The sequence below is a fragment of the Cynocephalus volans genome, chromosome 12 (assembly GCF_027409185.1).
Source record: "Cynocephalus volans isolate mCynVol1 chromosome 12, mCynVol1.pri, whole genome shotgun sequence".
NCBI classification, from domain to species: domain Eukaryota; kingdom Metazoa; phylum Chordata; class Mammalia; order Dermoptera; family Cynocephalidae; genus Cynocephalus; species Cynocephalus volans.
In genome coordinates, this window is record NC_084471.1 from 34,151,746 (window position 1) to 34,168,852 (window position 17,107).

At 39.3% G+C, this 17,107-nt stretch overlaps 1 protein-coding gene across 1 annotated transcript in view; it reads left to right on the forward strand.

Annotated features, from left to right (window-relative positions):
- Positions 1–4,096: 4,096 nt before the first annotated feature.
- KITLG (KIT ligand) overlaps positions 4,097–17,107 on the forward strand; it is a 71,007-nt gene continuing 57,996 nt past the window's right edge. Inside the window, exons 1-2 of the mRNA XM_063115646.1 lie at positions 4,097–4,306; positions 9,218–9,332. Of these exons, the coding sequence (XP_062971716.1) occupies positions 4,097–4,306; positions 9,218–9,332 (325 nt within the window). The remainder of the gene's footprint in view (positions 4,307–9,217; positions 9,333–17,107) is intronic.

The window sequence follows — 17,107 nt, forward strand, 5'->3', positions numbered from 1 at the left end:
TCACCTCTCAAAAACCAGACTTAAGAAGAGATCCCAGTCTTTCTAACCCTCTTCTGACATCCTGATGAGCTTACCTACAATCTGTGATTTGCATAGCTCTTACTAATCCTTTTGATATCTGCTTTTATATTCCTTTGATTTAATTTCAAGTAACACGATTACACAGCAAAATTGTTATGCAGAAATATGAGGAAAACAAAAAGATACAGGGTTATGGGTGAGAAAGCCAGTGATGATATTAATGTGGAATGAGCCACAGAGTCATGGAAGTGGCAGGAGACAGAGAACTGAAAGGGAAAAGAAGGAAAGGCGGGAGGAAGGGAGAGAAGAGAGTGAAGGTGCGTGGTAGGAATGAATATAGCATGCATTGTCAAGTTGAACGAGAAGAAATTGGACTGAATTTCTGATAGGTCCACTGGCTGGTTTGTTTAAACCTGATCCAACCTATTAGGCCATTCCTTCCTATCAGTCTCATAAAATTAGTAGTGATAAATCTTGATGATTTTTGTCATATCCATCTTCCTTTAGTACTATCTATTATTTACTTAATGTTATACATTAAAAAGAGTGTAAATTGACACTAAATTTATTTTTCTAGAGGGGAAATGAGGATGTATTCGTCAAAGGATATAAATTTTCAGTGAGACAGGATGATCTACTGTATAGCATGCTGAGTACAGTTAATAATAGTGTATTGTCTACTTGAAAATTGCTAAGAGAGTAGAACTAAATGTTCTTACTCTCCAAAAATGATAAGTATAAGGTGATGGATATGTTAATTAGCCTGATTTACTAATTTCACAATGTACACATATATGAAAACATCACATCGTGCATGGTAAATATATACAATTTTTATTTGTCAAATATACCTTAATAAAGCTGGGGGGAATATAAAATGCTTGACTTCAAAAGAAACTCTTAAAATGAAAAACATTTGCTATGCCTCAGATACCCCAATTAAGCAAGTCTTTTTGATATTTGATATTTTATTTATTTATACTAATTCTGAATAAAAGCTTAGAATCATGTTTGATGTGCTATCTATCTACATACATTTTAATATATACTCACTGATAAAATAAACAAAAATGTTCCACTGTGTGTCACCTAAAATCATCTTGAGAACCTTTGTGGTTATGGATGCCACCCTGCTAAACCCTGGATTTGAAGCAGGATCTTAGGGCCTGCAGTAGAAACTGAAATAGAACCACCCTTCCTCAAAATCATCTTTCTTCCCATTAGACTATAACGGTAACTTTCAGGAACATAGCTCCTTTGTACATAACATATATTCAGCTGTTTGGAAGATTCTGGCAAAGCGAAATTATGCCTGACAGCTGGCTGGGTTAAGATCGGGATTACCAGGGAGGAGCCATTACTTAAATGATTTTCTACTACTGTCATATTTGCTGCTGTTTTCAATCTTCTTTCCACTTTTGTTTAAAATGATCGCAGCACCTTTTTGATTGAAAGTAAAAGCAATTATTTAACACTTTCAACTTTCCTCATGTTCCTTTTCTCAAATATTTATTTTTGTAACTATGGAGGAGGAGGTCATCTTCTAGGTCGGAGCTCCGAAGCCACTTGGAGTGAAGCACTTGATGAGAGACACACGGTGACATACTGCGTCAATATTTCCACTCCTGTTCTCCCCAGATTTGTTTGCTGTTGAGTGTTAGCAGACAGAATCATAGACCCCCAAAGATATCCACGTCCTAATCCCTGGAATCTGTGAATATTTTATATTATGTGGCAATTACACAAAAGGGAATCTAAGGCTGCAGATGAAATTAAGCTTGCTAAACAATTGACCTTAAAACAGAGAGATTATCGTGGATTATCTGGGTGGGCTCACCTGTAATCACAAAGGTCCTTAGAAGTGGAAGAGGGAGGCAGAAGGGAAGGAGGTGAGAGTGGTTTTATGTGAGAAGGACTCAACTCACCATTACTGGCTTTACAGGTGAAGGGAGCTATCAGCCAAGGAATGTGAATAGCCTCTAAAACTGGGAAAGGCAAGGAAATAGATTCTTACCTAGAGCTTCCAGAAAGGAATGCAGCCCTACCAACTACTTGATTTTAACCCAATGAGAGCCATTTTGGACTTTTGACCTCCAACTCTAGGATAAATTGGTGTTGTTGTAAGCCAGTAAGTTTGTATTATTTTGTTACAGCGGCATTAGAAAACTAATACAATGAACTTCAAAATTTATCTAGTTTCTTCTCTTACGGTTAAAGGTTTGGCATATTCATTTTTAACAAAGTCACCTGAATATTAAGGTAAATTTGGAATCCTACTCTCTTACTAAAGTAACTAGCCCCCGTCCCCGCAAGAAACAAAAAAAGGATAAATTTTTTTAAAAAAGGAAAAAAGATAACTAATTCCTAAATTTATACATTATTTTTGCTCCCAAAGATTACCGATGTTAATGTCTAGTTCACACCTTCTTTTAAAAAAATACTGAATGCTTTTTAATGTTCTCTGGTTATTAGAACAAATATAGAAGCATTTTGGAGAATCAATAAAATATTCGTTTTAACTATTTTTTAAAGGACAAAAAGCCAGAGATCTAGATTTAAATGAGAGCTCTGCCATTTACTAGCTGTAGTTCTTTCGGAAAATTAACCTTTCTAAGCCTGTGTTTCATCATTCATAAGATGGGAATAAAAATAATAGGATCTATACAATAGGTTTGTAAAAAAAAAAAAAAAAGATTGAATGAGATAATCTATGTGAAGTTCTTAGCATGGCACCTGGTACATAATAAGTGCATCATGTAATAGCTACTATTATTGTTGCATTATCTGTCTGATTTCAAAACCTTCTCTAAGAAAAAAGCACAGCTTTCAAAACCCTGGCTGTGTTCGCGACCTGCACGTTTATCCATGGCTTCGCTTTCAATCTTAATTTCTAAAGAGACAGCAGGAAAACATTCTGAAAATAGCATCTCCCTTAACAATACTTAACCTTGAGTCAACAATTCTTTTAATATTCATTCACCAAAGAAATTGTTTAAAAAAAAAAAAAAAACAGAGGGGTAAGACAATGGCCTAACTATAGATCCTAATTAAACTTTTTTTATTTCCCCAAGGCGGGGCGGGGTGAATTCTTTGCTTGGAACCAAGCTAACTCCTCTCCCGCACTGATTCTGCATAAAGGAGGGAACTCCGGGGCCCTCTCCAGCGCGCGAGGTATTTCGCCTGTCCCCCAGCGGTGCCAGGTGAGCCCCGGCGGGGAGGTCGAATTGAGAATCGCCGCGCCCGGCACGCTCCGCGAGCAGCGGCTGCAGGTTGCTGAGCTTCGCGCCGGGAGCCCGGCGTCCTCGTGGCCTCCGCCGGTGCGTCAGGCGAGGAGACGCGCTTGGCCTGGTTCAAACAACTTCTGGGGCATTCACCGTGCTCTGGCAGCCTTCACGGGTCTCCCCGCCGCGCCCCTGCCTGCATCTCGCCTCCCCGGGGCTCCGGAAGGCAAGGAGGCGTGTCCGGAGCAGGCGGGAGCGAGCTATATAAAAGCGCTGGCGGCGGGGCGGCCCGGGCTTCACTCGCCACCTCGCGCCTGGACCAGGAGCGCCGCGGGAAGCACGAGCCGTGGAGAGGGCGCTGCGCTCGGGCTGCCCAATGCGTGGACTATCTGCCGCCGCTGCTCGTGCAATATGCTGGAGCTCCAGAACAGCTAAACGGAGTCGCCACACCGCTGCCTGGGCTGGATCGCAGTGCTGCCTTTCCTTATGAAGAAGACACAAGTGAGTAGGGCGCGCCGGGGAGCTCGCAGGCTGTCCAAGAAAATCGCGTCCGGAGCCCGGGGGAGGCCGGGGCATGCTGGGCTGTGCCAGCCCGGTGAGCCAAGGGGGTGTGGGGCAGGCGGGCGTGGGGTGCGAGCCCCAGCCTCCCGGCCGGGTGAGCCAGAAAAGGAGTGGGAGTGATGAGAGGGAGCGGGTGTCAAGTCTGGAGCCGCAGCAGTTTAGTTTAGAGCTGTCAGTCGGAAACCTCAGTTCCCATCTGCTGGAAGGATCCGCTCTCCGGCACAGGGGTTTAACTTATCACGGGAAGGCAAGTCTTTGCACGGGAGACATTTTCCCGTAGATTCTGAGAGATTATGAAACAGCTCCCCACGCGCCACCCGCGCTCGCTCTCGCACGCAGATTTATTTGTGCAGCTCCCAGGTGGGCGCGGGGCGCGGGGCGGACGCGGGTGCAGCCCCGGGAGCCAAGCCAACCCGGAGCTCCTAAGCGGCAGGCAGCGCTCGGCGGGGCGTGGAACCTGCCCGGCCCGCCCGGGAAACTTGGCTCCCCGCGGCGTTTGCCTAGTTCGTGGGTGGGGATGGGCTGTCCAGAGACCTCTAGATGGGGGTAATACTTCCACAGTGCATGCACCTTCTACCACTACAAAAGAGAAAAAGTTTTGTTTTTTTTTTTTTTTTTAAATAAATCGGCACCTCTAATGATAATTATTGAGATAATTCCCAGTGCTGCTAAACTGTGCATTGTATATAAAGCACTGTGGGTAAAGCACGGCCCAAGATTACAATTAAAATGTTTTTCCCTTGAAACGAAACGAATATCTGGCTAGTCGATTGGAAAGGGCCGCCACCGTATCCCCGTCCCCAGTTCTTTTCACTACTGGCGGTACTTATGGCTTCTCACTTTTCCCCTTGGGAATTGTTCTGTGTTATCTGCCGCGGGTTGGGTAAGGCTGCCCTTTTACCCCCCAGAGGTTCTATTGGAGATTGCAATTCCTGAAATGTGTCGGGAGGGGGTGGGGGGCGGCGAGGAAAATTGGGGATTTGTACAAATTGTCAGTTTAGAATGAAGGCATCGACATGCTGAAAATGCTTTATTAAATGACCTGCTCAGCATCCTATCTTAAATACATGTCTAGGCCTGGAAATGTACGCGTTAGGAAGGAAATAGGAAGAATCGAGCCCTTTGCACCGGTGTGGAATAGGGCAGGAGGAAGGGACATTGCCTGGCTAAAAGGAGGTTTGTGTAGTCTCTAAAACACTCTCAGAGTCTTTAAGACGAAGAGAGGCAGAGTGCCTATCTCCTCTCTTGCAAGCAGGTTAGTTTTTAGGCACAGCACTGTACACCACACCTGGGATGACCACAGTGTACTGTTGAAATGTAGATGATAAAGTTTCTTGCGTCAAAGAAAAGTTTTATTGTAATCACTTGATTTGTACAATCTTTCTGCTTTGTGGAATAATAAACAAGGGTGGAGAACCTATTCTTTTTTATAGTAGCATCTGCTCACATGAATGGTAGTGGTGAGGTCTGGGTGGAGAAGCCGCTACTTCCAGTTCAGGAAAAGAGCCTAAACCTTCCTATTTAAACAAGAACACAGGATCAGGTTAATGTCCAACACTCCAAAGCGGGGCAGTGTACTATCGAGTCAGCCCGAGAGTCAGTGGGATTGATGATCCTTGCACCCTTGCTTTGCAAAACAAATGTGAGCTCTGTAATCTCCTTTCTCGCTTTGATTAAATGGCTGTGTAAATCCGATTATATGGAATAATTCCATTGAAAACTAGAAAGAGGTCAATCTAGCTTGAACACTGAGGCTGTGCCTTAGTGACTCAGTGCTGCCGATCAGAGACATTTGAGACAGCTAAGTATTTTAGAAATGTGACCTGTTCAGACCAAGTTAAAGTGCAGGCCCTTTGGGGGAACTTGCAGGCAAAGGAGGACAGTGCTCATGTTGAATGAAGGCATTCATTGCCTAGGAGCTAATGACCTTCAAGGTTTCCTTTAAGGATACTTCTAGCAATTCCACATTCCTATCACTGGAAAAGGGGACTCTGGAAGTAGCACAAAATCAATAAAATAATCAGTTAAAATGGAGGAGGGAATTAGATCCTCTTTCATATTGTCAAATTTTCTAATCAAAAAGTTACAAAGATATTTTCTGTGCAACTCTGCATGGATGGAGGGTATCATAAAGAAATCGACACAAAGAAGTGGTATTTGTTGTTCTGAATCTAATTTTATCCTTGCCAGGGAGGAATATCTATTAATATTCAATAGTTTAAATTGTCATTTATAAACACGGCATCAATACCAGAGTTTTGTTATAAGGCAGCTGTTTCTGTACTTTCCTGTTACCCAATATATAAAATGAGAATGTATTAATAATATTTTTAAAAGGACTTTAATTTGAATTACACAGCTCTCCAAGAATCATGTGGATACCAGGCATTCTGGCCTTTCAATCAAGCTAAATAAGTGTGAACATTCCATCAACAACCACTTTGGGTTTGATGAATGATTCATTTATTTAGCATGTGTGATGGACTTCAGTATTAGGAAAATAATTACACAGGCAATCATCATGAGGAGCAATTGTGACAATAAATTTAATCACAAATCTACAGAAATGAATTTATTTTGCATTTTTCAGATTTCTGTTTGATTTATTTTATCCATATTGTGTGGTTTTACAGTTTCTAAGGGGAATTAAGCTCTGGCTTAGAAAGAACGTCTCTTTCAGTGTATAACCATTTTTAAACATAATACTCTGAGATAGTGTTGTATATTAAATAACAATTGGGGTGCTATATTTTGCAACACCATTTAAGAGCTGCTTAAAATTACCATCAACTTACTGTGCCTGCTGCCTCATTTATCAATGTTGTGCTTACATTTTAGTTTTGGGATGGTTTGTGAGAGTTGTCCTGACTCTTAGTTTCAGAAATACTGATGTAGGAAAGAGTCATCTTGCAAACAATGTAGAAAAGGCCATTTGGGGCACACTGTGTCTCTCAAAGAAAAAGCAAATAGAATTTGCTATTCCAAAGAAAATATCCCTTTTTTCTTTGTATGAAGTTTGTCATGTGGATCACGATGCAAGTTTACTATATAGAGAAAATTAACATGTTCATGAAAAGAGCATTTTTTACTCTTGTACTTAAGATCACTTAATTTGGAGTATGTGCTTTGAATAGTTCTAATTTATGTAGCTTTTAATTGCTATATTCTGCCAAGACTTTAAAACCCAAGTGCTAAGTCGATTACATTTAACATAAAACAAGGACAATAACCATATGGAAATCTGAACGTCTGGGCCAAACCAATTAAAATTGCTACATTTTATTTATGTCTAACTGTTGATGTGAAGATAGCAAATTGTGAGTCACATTTGTTCTTTAATGACAGGTGATTGAAATCTTTCCATCACCATAAATAACATTTAATAAAAAATCCCGCCCAAATAGCAAGTCTGAGTATTGCAGGTTTCTTTCATGGGCTGGTGAATCCCACTGCATAGGAGCTTCTCTTTCCACGTCTAAAATATGGTTGGCGGAAGGATTCTAGGCTCTAGCCTCTGAAGACTTAGATTCTCATTTCTATTCTACCACTTATGAAACAAATGACCTTATGCAAGTGGTTCAACTTCTTGGGATTTCCATTTTGTAATCTGTATAATGATTATAAAATAGTTATAAAGATTTTTCTCACATGGTGGTTGTAAAGACTAAGCAAGATTTTATAGGTCTCTATCCTAGCACAGTGGTTTACTGTAGTTATAGTCAGAATTTATTGTTCCTGAGACGATTTACCTGCCAGCTGACTTTTACAAGCTAGAGAAAAACTGGCAATCACAGATAAATGATGCTTAATGAGCAAAGCACAGAGATTAAGTTTTCCTAAATCTGAATCCCTCAGTTCAGTGCCTCTGATTATAGGCTGATCTCTGTTTACAGACCGTAATTAACACATGTCAAATCGGGAATGTGTGAAAACAAAGGTGGGTATGTGGGCATGAGTGATGTTAAGTCTTGAGGGTTTTTCTTTAAAAGTAAAAATGAATGAGAGATTTGGAATAGTAAATAGAAATAGAAAATGGAAATAGTATCACTATCTCTGACTCAGTTCCATATTTCCACACTTTGGCTTTCTGGGTTCTCCTTGTATGATTCTAAGGGTTTATTTTATTTTATTTTAGACTAAAGAGACTTGATCAGCTTCCTATCCCTGGTGTTCTTGCACTTGCACTACTGAGTGAGGCCATGCATTCATTTCTGCAGGGTGTCTTTGTTGTCTTTACCAGGCAACATGCAGTGACTTTTTTTTTTCCATTATGCAAGTTTGGTACTCTTCTTTTCTTTTCTCTATCACCTTAATGTTCCCTTTTGTAAATTAGGGTAAGACATTTGGATATAAATCTCTGAGGAGTGGTCTTTTATCGTTCTTTTCTCCTACATGAATCATGAGCAGCTGCTGGAGACTCTGTTCTTGGTCTTAGTCACCTGTGTAGTCAGAACAATTTATAAAACAAATTGAGGGAACACCAAGATGCTTTTATAATATATTCAGCTTTCAGGGTTGTTTTGTATAGACTTTGTTTCATAGAAACCATTGACTGTAGCCTTGCTGATTTATAGATGCAGCAAGCTGTTTTTGTCTTTTCACTTAATTATGGGCATACTAAAAACTGTTTACAGGGTCTGGGAGTTTGAGAGAACTGTCATTATCCCATCTCTGCCTATTTCTTTCTGCACAGAAAAAAAGGGGTGGGGATAATTTTCTTATAATTAGGCCTTATGGTTCTTTTTTAAAAGTTGCAATGTATGTCATCTGAAGGAAGACTGTTCTTTATGTAGCTCTCTTTATCCTTTGGTTACATTTTACTATTTTTCTAGGCTGCCACCTTGGCGTGTGTATTAGGAGACTGAATTCTTTTTATTGACCTGGATTCCAAATTGTATGACTTTGGGAAGTTATTAGAACCTCTCTGAATCTCAGTTTGCCTAATTGTAAAAGGAGAATGTAGGACTAGGTGATTTCTAAGTGCCTTCCAGTTCTAAAATTCTCCATTTCTAAGGTATAGTAAAAAAGAAATTTGAACCAGATGGCATGTAAGCCTTCTTTAGTTCTGAGATTTATGTAGCCATTGCTTCAGTGTGAGTACAAATTATAACTATTGCTTTATGATTATGAACCAGCCAATGAGGAGAAACGAAGATTTAAATTTAGACAGTTCTACTTTTAGCCATTTCACCTACTGCTTGATATTTCTCTATAATAAGAACGGTATGTACACTTAGCTATTTTAGCAAAATCCATGGTTGAAGAGGATCTTTACTTTCTCTCATCTAAGCTTTTAAGTTCTGGAAGTCAGGAAGAATCCTAAGGCAAAGTCAGACAGCCAGAGGAGATAAGCTTACGAAAGGTAATGCTTTCCTGTATTTGCCTGTTCTTTTCTGCTCCTGCATTCTTCAAAGTCTGTGTGCATGGAGTTAAAATGGAGAGAGCAAACGAAGGAGGAATCTGATGATGTAGAAAGAGCATTAGTGTGGAGAATCAGAAGAACGGTGCTGGGCTTGGCACTGCCTGCAGGTATGTGACCTTGGGCAAGTCACTGAGTTTTAGTATCTCTGAATCATGCCCTAGAGTTAATCCTGAGAAGATAGTAAAAATGAGAGGCTGCAGCTGGAGGGGGGACACAGGTGGAAAGCGGAGGGAACCTCAGGGACAGACAGTTCCTCGGGGTGATACTTTGCCAAGTCTCTCCTTCCCCTGGCTTTTGTCAGGGTCCAGTACCATCCCTGGAGTACCATTTGGCCACTGCCTTTCCTTAGCTGAGGGTGGAGGCAATCCCGATAGCCAGCAGCAGCTTTTCCTTAGAAGTCAGCCATGGCAGTCTTTGATGACATGAGAATATTCAAAGATTAGCTGGAGCCTCCTCCAGCCAAGAGACCACAGATTCCTCAGAAAATAGGGCCACGACAACAATTATGCTCTTCTCTTGTAAGCGCAGGCAGAGTCCAGTGACCTACCCACTAAAACAAAGTTCATAATTGAGGCAATACGCTAGACAATTAAAAATTAGCAGTAACTGTTATTGGGTTATCTGGATGTAGGAATTCAGCACTTGACTTTCACCTGCAGTTGTTGTCTTGGGGCTCTTGGGCACTGCTGATTAGAACATGGTTGTATGGAGAGGGAGCACTTAGACTGCCTTTTCTGTGTAACGGGTACACAGACAGCAACTCAAAAATCTGCTGGCTGCCTTGCAAAGAATACCTCTGCTCTCTAGGGTGACCATGCAAAAGGGCGTGAAAAGGCAACTGTAAACCCATCAGCAGCACTTGCTTGAAAAAGCAAGCCTCATTCACCTTTGTGGAAAGGCTATCCCCACTGCATAATAGTGTCCCTGTGCAAACCTGGGACAAAAGAGAGCACAGCCTGGAACGGGGGCCTTGTGTTTGTCTTCTATACACATACCATATTGCCTTTTCAGGAGTAGAAGTTCATATTCTGAACAAAAGCCCTCTGAGTGCTTAGAACTTTTGCCTCTTCTTCACCTTGACATAAAATCCCTAGAGCAAAGACCTTTCCATTTCAGTGTAACTCTGGGGCTGAATGGCATCTCATTATTGGCTTGTTTCATCTAAATGTGAGTGTTTGCGTGGTAAACCGTGTTGCCACTAACAATCACAACTGAATAGTGCTTGTGTATTGTAAAGGCACCTCTTGGGAACCTACTGTGCTGTTTTCCACGGTTTACTTGGGGTCCCTTTCTCAATGTCCTCCCACACAACTGCCTTGTGAAAACACACAGATTCCTTGGCTTCCAAGAAGAGTATTAACAGAGAAATGTGCTTTGTTATAAGGGCCTGCAACCCTCCTGGGATGTGTTGTCATATGGATATCCTGACTGTTAAAAATTATATTCACTGCAGAACTTTAGATGGGCAGAGGGAGGAAGGGTAGAGATGTTTTCATATAAAATATTTTCTAATGTGATTTAGAAAACTCAAGGATTGCAAAACAAACCTCAGCAGTCATACATCATTATTTATGGTTCTGTATAAACCTACAATGTAATACTTCTGAAACAGTAAATACATTAGGGATTTCCATGTGCGATGACCAGCCAAAACCACCGTGATTGCTTTAGTTTGGATCTCTGGCAATTTCAGAAAACTGCTGTATTTGGTGAGCCCTGCGCAGAGATCTTTGATGTGTTCTGTTAGGCAGAGGACTGATCCTAACACATATGGCATTCTGTTGTTTGTTAGAAAGATAAATTATCACAGTCCTGGGGAATGGCTGGTACTTTCTATTTCCAGGTGGTCCAAAGTGGAGAATGAAATGCAAGGATAATAAAGGGGTTAGGAAACATCCATGAAAAATGAAAAGGAGGTTATTAGCATGATGTTTTCCATATTTGGATGAAATTAATTCTGTGTAGAAAAGCACAGAACTACAACATAGGTTTATATAATTCTTCTGTTGTTTTTGTAACAAATTATAAGGGTTTTTCTTTTTTTTTTTTTTTTTTATTCTCAATCCCTGCCTAGGAAAGTACCTGTTTGTTTGTAATGTACTGAAGCCATAGTGCTCTGTGCCCTAACAATACTTAAAAAGTAGTGGACTTTTTTTTTCCATTTGAAACTTGGGTCTTTTTTTCTTTTTTGGCTTGATTTATTTCATGAATATGTTCATTTCACTGTAGATTTTAATTTTAATTTAAAATTACAAATAGCTTCTCATAATAGCAAGTTCTTATACAATACTCAAAATATGAGGATCTGTTCTAAGCCCTTTGCATTTCTTTATTTACTTTTTTTATTTTTAAAGAATTAGATAGACTTTTAAATCCAAAACTGATTTGACCATTTATTGTTTATACTTTTCTATAAATGTTACACATAAATGATTCATCCTGAAGGAATGTGAAATTTACTGTACACTGTGTCAAGTGTTTGACATTTAAATGTGTAGCCATTTTAAATAGCTTCCACTATTGTTATGTAAAATCAAACTATTCTGATGATAATAGATCATGCCAAAATGGCACTTAATAGAAAACAGTTCGAAGATTAATTAATTCATAGAACTTTTAGTCTGGGAGGTAGGTACTATGTTTTTAAGTCCCATTTCACAGATGAGGAAACTAAGATCTTTCCCCTGCTGATCCCAGGCATTTATTGCCAATTATCACACAGAGATTCAGCTGGCACAAACACAGTGCATTAATGTGGCTTATTCAGTACCTCAAAGATACACATTCTGTTTACCAGAACACTGAATCAAAAACAAATGCAATTCAGATATTAAAAACAGCTTCCAGTAATAGAATTTGGACAACAAAAATTTCATTATTGCAGTTGCATAGCAGAGTGGCTCATACTAGACACTCAGTAAATGCGTATGGAATCTTCTGAAGTGAATGAATGCCTAATTCAGGTTGTTAGGTACTGATACTTTTTTTTTTTTTTAAACAAGCTTTTCTTTCTTTTTTTGACGGCAAAATTTTAACAATTGTTCTAGGTTGATTGTGCCCACAAATGTGTTGTGTTGATGTTTGGAAAGGCTACTTGCTCACCATTTCCAGTATTAATTTTCAGCGAATACGCCACATCATTTACTGATTGAAACTAGAGACCATGGGAGGGAATAGGAAACGTTGGACTGAGTTGTAGATAAAATGCAGTATTGGTTCTGCCACTTCATAGCTGTATGACCTTCAATAAGCTTTTTTCTCTGAACTTTGCTTTCTCAGTCATTAAAATGGGCACGGAAGTAACTACCTAGTAGTAGTATTGATGTGATGATTACATGAGATAGACTGTCTAATGTCACAGCAGCTGGCACTTAATAGATAATAATTTCCTTCTCTGTTAGAGTAGCAAATTACAGAAGATTACGGCAAATCCATATGCTATGAGAAGTAAATTCGTATGCTTGGCTTTGGCTTTAGAGTTTACATGAATAAATAAGTTAAAATAATCCCTAGCAACTAATAGCTTAACTTCCTTATTTGTACATTATCTACCTTCTTTAACACTCATAAACACTTAGCAAATTAACAAATTTCCCCCAATTTTATCTCCTTTACCTTTTTTCCCTTTCTGTGAAAGGAAACAGTTATACAAAATAGGCCAAAAGACAAGTGCTTAAGAAGTGAAAGAGCATCTTACTGAATGAGGAAATAATAAGACTAGTTAATAAGTTAACATCTGTCGGTTACTCACTATGGATGAGGCACTGTGCTGCAAACTGCTCAGGTATATCTGCACTCATGTTTAGACACACGTGCATATACATACAAACTGTTAAGGCTTGAGTTTCTTTTTTTTCCCTCTGAATTTGCGTGGGGAGATGATGATGGGTTTTAATCTTATACCAGGAGGACTGAGAGCAGGCAAAGCTAGTCTTCTGGTTGAATGACAGGTAGCTTGTGACCCCATCTCCTCAGTACTGCCCCGAAGTGTAAACGGCTGTGGATGAATGACGCTCCCACCTATCAGGGGGCCCAGGCTTCATCACCAGCCTCTCCCACCCCAGTCTCCATAGCTGTCAAATGGAAGCCCCACGCCTGACTCATCTGACGTTTGTAAGGGAGGCCCATTGCAAACTGTAAAAATGTCATTTTACTTTGTGGAATTAAGAATTACTGTACTGCCGAAACCTTGCTGTCTTTCAGATAAAGTAGTACTCTGTTGGCAGAGGGCAGATTTTAGAATCTTTTAAAATTGTGTTTCAAAATAACTTCTTGGAAAAAGAAAGATGTTGCAAAGATTGCCTTGATCAATTTGCTTTGACCCTCTTTACATGCTGTTTTGTTTTAAAACTGCCCAGTTTTAAATGGCTGTGATCATATTAGAAAACTATATAATAATGCTCTTATGCTTATGTCTGGGTTTTAAAGCTAACAGTCATTTATGTTGTGCTCTTTGCTTAGTAATTCCTTGGCAATCCAACTGCATTAACAGTAAAAAATTATTTTCTGCTTTCATGTTATGATTTTTTTAAACAAAAGACTTTCAGCGCATCCTTATCAGCAGCATCATTGTAACTTACTCATCAGCAGTTTGGTGCAAATGAAATTGTTAGCTAGAAAGTCTCAGCATCATCTGAATGCAGGTGAGGGAGACTACAGAACAGGCATGGTACACCAAACAGACTCTGAAGTCAGATGGTCTGCTTTGGTTGGCTGAGCACACAAACCTCTGAGCCTCAATTTCCCCATCTGCCAAACAGGCTGAGCAATAGTACATTTCTCATAGGTGGTTAGATGAAATAATTCACAAAAAGCACTTCATCCAGTGCCTGACACAAGGGAAATACCAAATAAACATTTACTATTGTTGTTAACATTAAACAAATTGTAATGCAATGCTTATCAATAGTTATCACTTTCTTAAAGAAAGTGATTTTAATTAAAAGTCTCTATTGTGAGAGTGAAAAGGAAAATTGAAGCAATTTATCCAAATAACTCAGGCCTCAAATTCTCTTTAGTCCTGAGTAATCTAAATGTTTTCATTCCTTACTTTAACAAAAACTGAAAAAAGATAAATGTGTAAAGTTATCATCTCAAGAGAGTTTACCTAGAGCAATGTTACTTTCATCATGTTCACAAGGTCACAGAGCTAATGCGTGGTAGGGCTGGCATATGAACCAGGTGGTCAGGATCCCGAACCCGCATTCCTAAGCTCTATGCTATACCTGGAATTGGGGGGACAGAACATGAGTCCTTCCCATTTTGAATGAATGAGTGATTCCCTACTTTTCTTCATTTGGAAGAAGTCATTTTCAGTATCCATAGAAATATTGCTACTTGTCAAGGGAGAATGGAAAGAGCACGTATTTTTTGTCAAAAGCACCTGGTTTTACCTCTGGCTCTTGACTCTAGCTTGCCGTGGGGTCTTAGGTAATTTGTTTAACTTGGCTCAACCTTTTTTTAACCTTCTGTGAAATGGAAGAATAATACATTGCAGCCTCCCTCTCTCTCTCCCTTGCTCTTTTTCTGTCCTTCTTTCCTTGTTTCTTCCCTTCCTTCCTTTTTAAACCTAGAAACTATATGTTGTCTATCTGGTTTGTGATTGTCATTTACATAATTGTGCTATTGTAAAAATATTTTTCAAAATTAACACATGCTTTTCTGCTATACTATTTAGTACTTTGTGCAAAGTGTTTGACTCATTGGTTTTATATAGACTGGAAGGAGCATGGACATTGGTCCTCGAATGAGGCTTCAATCCTAGCTCTGTTATTCACCAGGACCATGGCATATTGCTTATTTTCTTTCTCACAGCCTCAATATCCTCACCTGTATAATGGGACAGTAAGAGTTTTAGTACATAGTTGGAAGAATGCAAGGATTAAATGAGATAATATGTGGAAGTTGTCTGACTGGGAAGTGATGCTCACTCAGTGGTATCTCTAATCTTCAGGGAATGGACTGTGCCAGCAATCACATCAGTATGCATGCAGCTGTCTATTTTGTGTCCATTTATTCCATTTATCTGGTGGTAATAATACTTTAAAACCTGTTGTCATTGAGAAGCAAAGCAAGATTATAGGTGACTATGGGAAATGGGATTGTATAACCATGAACTGAGATTAATAAAGGGTCTGGACAGGGGTTAGCATTCCCCTTTGTAACTAAGGATGCTGTATTAGTCCATTTTCTGTTGCTTATAACAGAATACCTGAAGTTGGGTCATTTATAAAAAACCAAAATTTATTTCTCACAGTTTTGGAGGCTGGGAAGTCCAATGTCCAGGGGACACATCTGGTGAGGGCCTTGTTCTCAGTAAGGAGTTTCTACGGAGTCCCATGGTGACCCAGGGTATCACATGGTGAGGAGGGGGGAAGAACATTTTTGTGCTCTCTTCATAAAGCCACCAGTCTACACCCATGATAACCCATTATGCCAGAAATGGATTAATCCATTCATAAGAGCACAGTTCTCATGATCACCTCTTAAAGACCCCATCTTTCAATTACCATATTGGAAATTTAGTTCCAGCATTAGCTTGAGGGGACATTCATACCCCAGCAGATGCTGACACACATCTTGGATACCTCACAAGCTATTGTCAGAGTCAAGAGGGGTAGTAATTAATAGAGCAGTGCTCTACAGACTATAGTGTTCTAGTCAGAGGCCTAAGGTTCTATTATTATTCTAAGCCTTGAGGGATGAAAAATTTAAACTTTCCAAATACATGAAATCTTTATGTTAATTAATGTCTTCCAAAATGAGTTCAAACTAAATTTTGTGTAGTACAATCATTAATAGATTTGGAGACTCATAGATATGGAGTTGCCTCTTCAAATTGCATGTCTTTGCGTCTCTTAATTCTTCTAACATTCTGATTTTCTGATTTGTAAAATAAGGTTTATAGTAGGGTCTAACTCCTAAGTGGGTTATGAGGATTAAATAAGCTAATACATGAGAAGGGCTAGTACCATGACAAATACCAGAAAACCTAGGTAAATGTTAGGAAAATATCAAGTAAAATGCATTATTACATTCAAAGGTTTTTTGGTAGTTGTTTTTGTTTATGTTTTTTTGCCCCACATGTATTGAATTTAATAGGTGTGTAGAATCAACTGTTTGGAAGTGTTTCTATCAGTAATTCAGTTTTTATTTTCTTATTGGTGATTCTGTTTTAGGGTTTGATTGTCCAGGTTAATCCTTGAGTAAGTTTTGTATCAATCAAGACAGATGGTACTTTTATCAGTCCATTACTTCAGGTAAACAAGCATTCCATTCTTTGACAGAACATTAAACTTTTATGTTCCTTTGGACGGAGTGCTGACTTATTCAAAGCATTTATGAATGAGAGAAAACAGCTTATGTTTTCTAACATTTTATAACCTAAAGATTGTTTGTAAAAGTTTCTTGATTGAATCTTTGACTTTGGACACCTCACTGATTAATTTATCAAACCAGAAATGTGTGAAGTAACTTTGGGTTCAGTTCAGAATAGGACCTAACACAAAAATATGAACCAAGACTAAACAGACGTGAAATCTCTTTCAGATATTGAAAAAAAACCCAAAAAGCGCAAGTGCATTCTTTTAAGGCCCAGAGGAGAATGGGGCAGAAATATTGACATGTATTTTTTGTAAATTGCTTAGGAAGAGAGTTAGATTTAAAAAGGGTTTAGTTTTGCACTTTTCCCTGAAAATTTGTGTCCTAACATTGGAAGGGTAATGCAGGAAAGTCAGAACAAGAACTTACTGACAGCACAGGAGATCCATGTCCTAAAATCAGATAGTGATATTGGTATGTGGCTTAGTCCCTCTGAGGATGTCCGTTTCACTGTCTAAGAAAACTAACGATGGATTTTGTAATTATAAAGAATTTTTCTTTC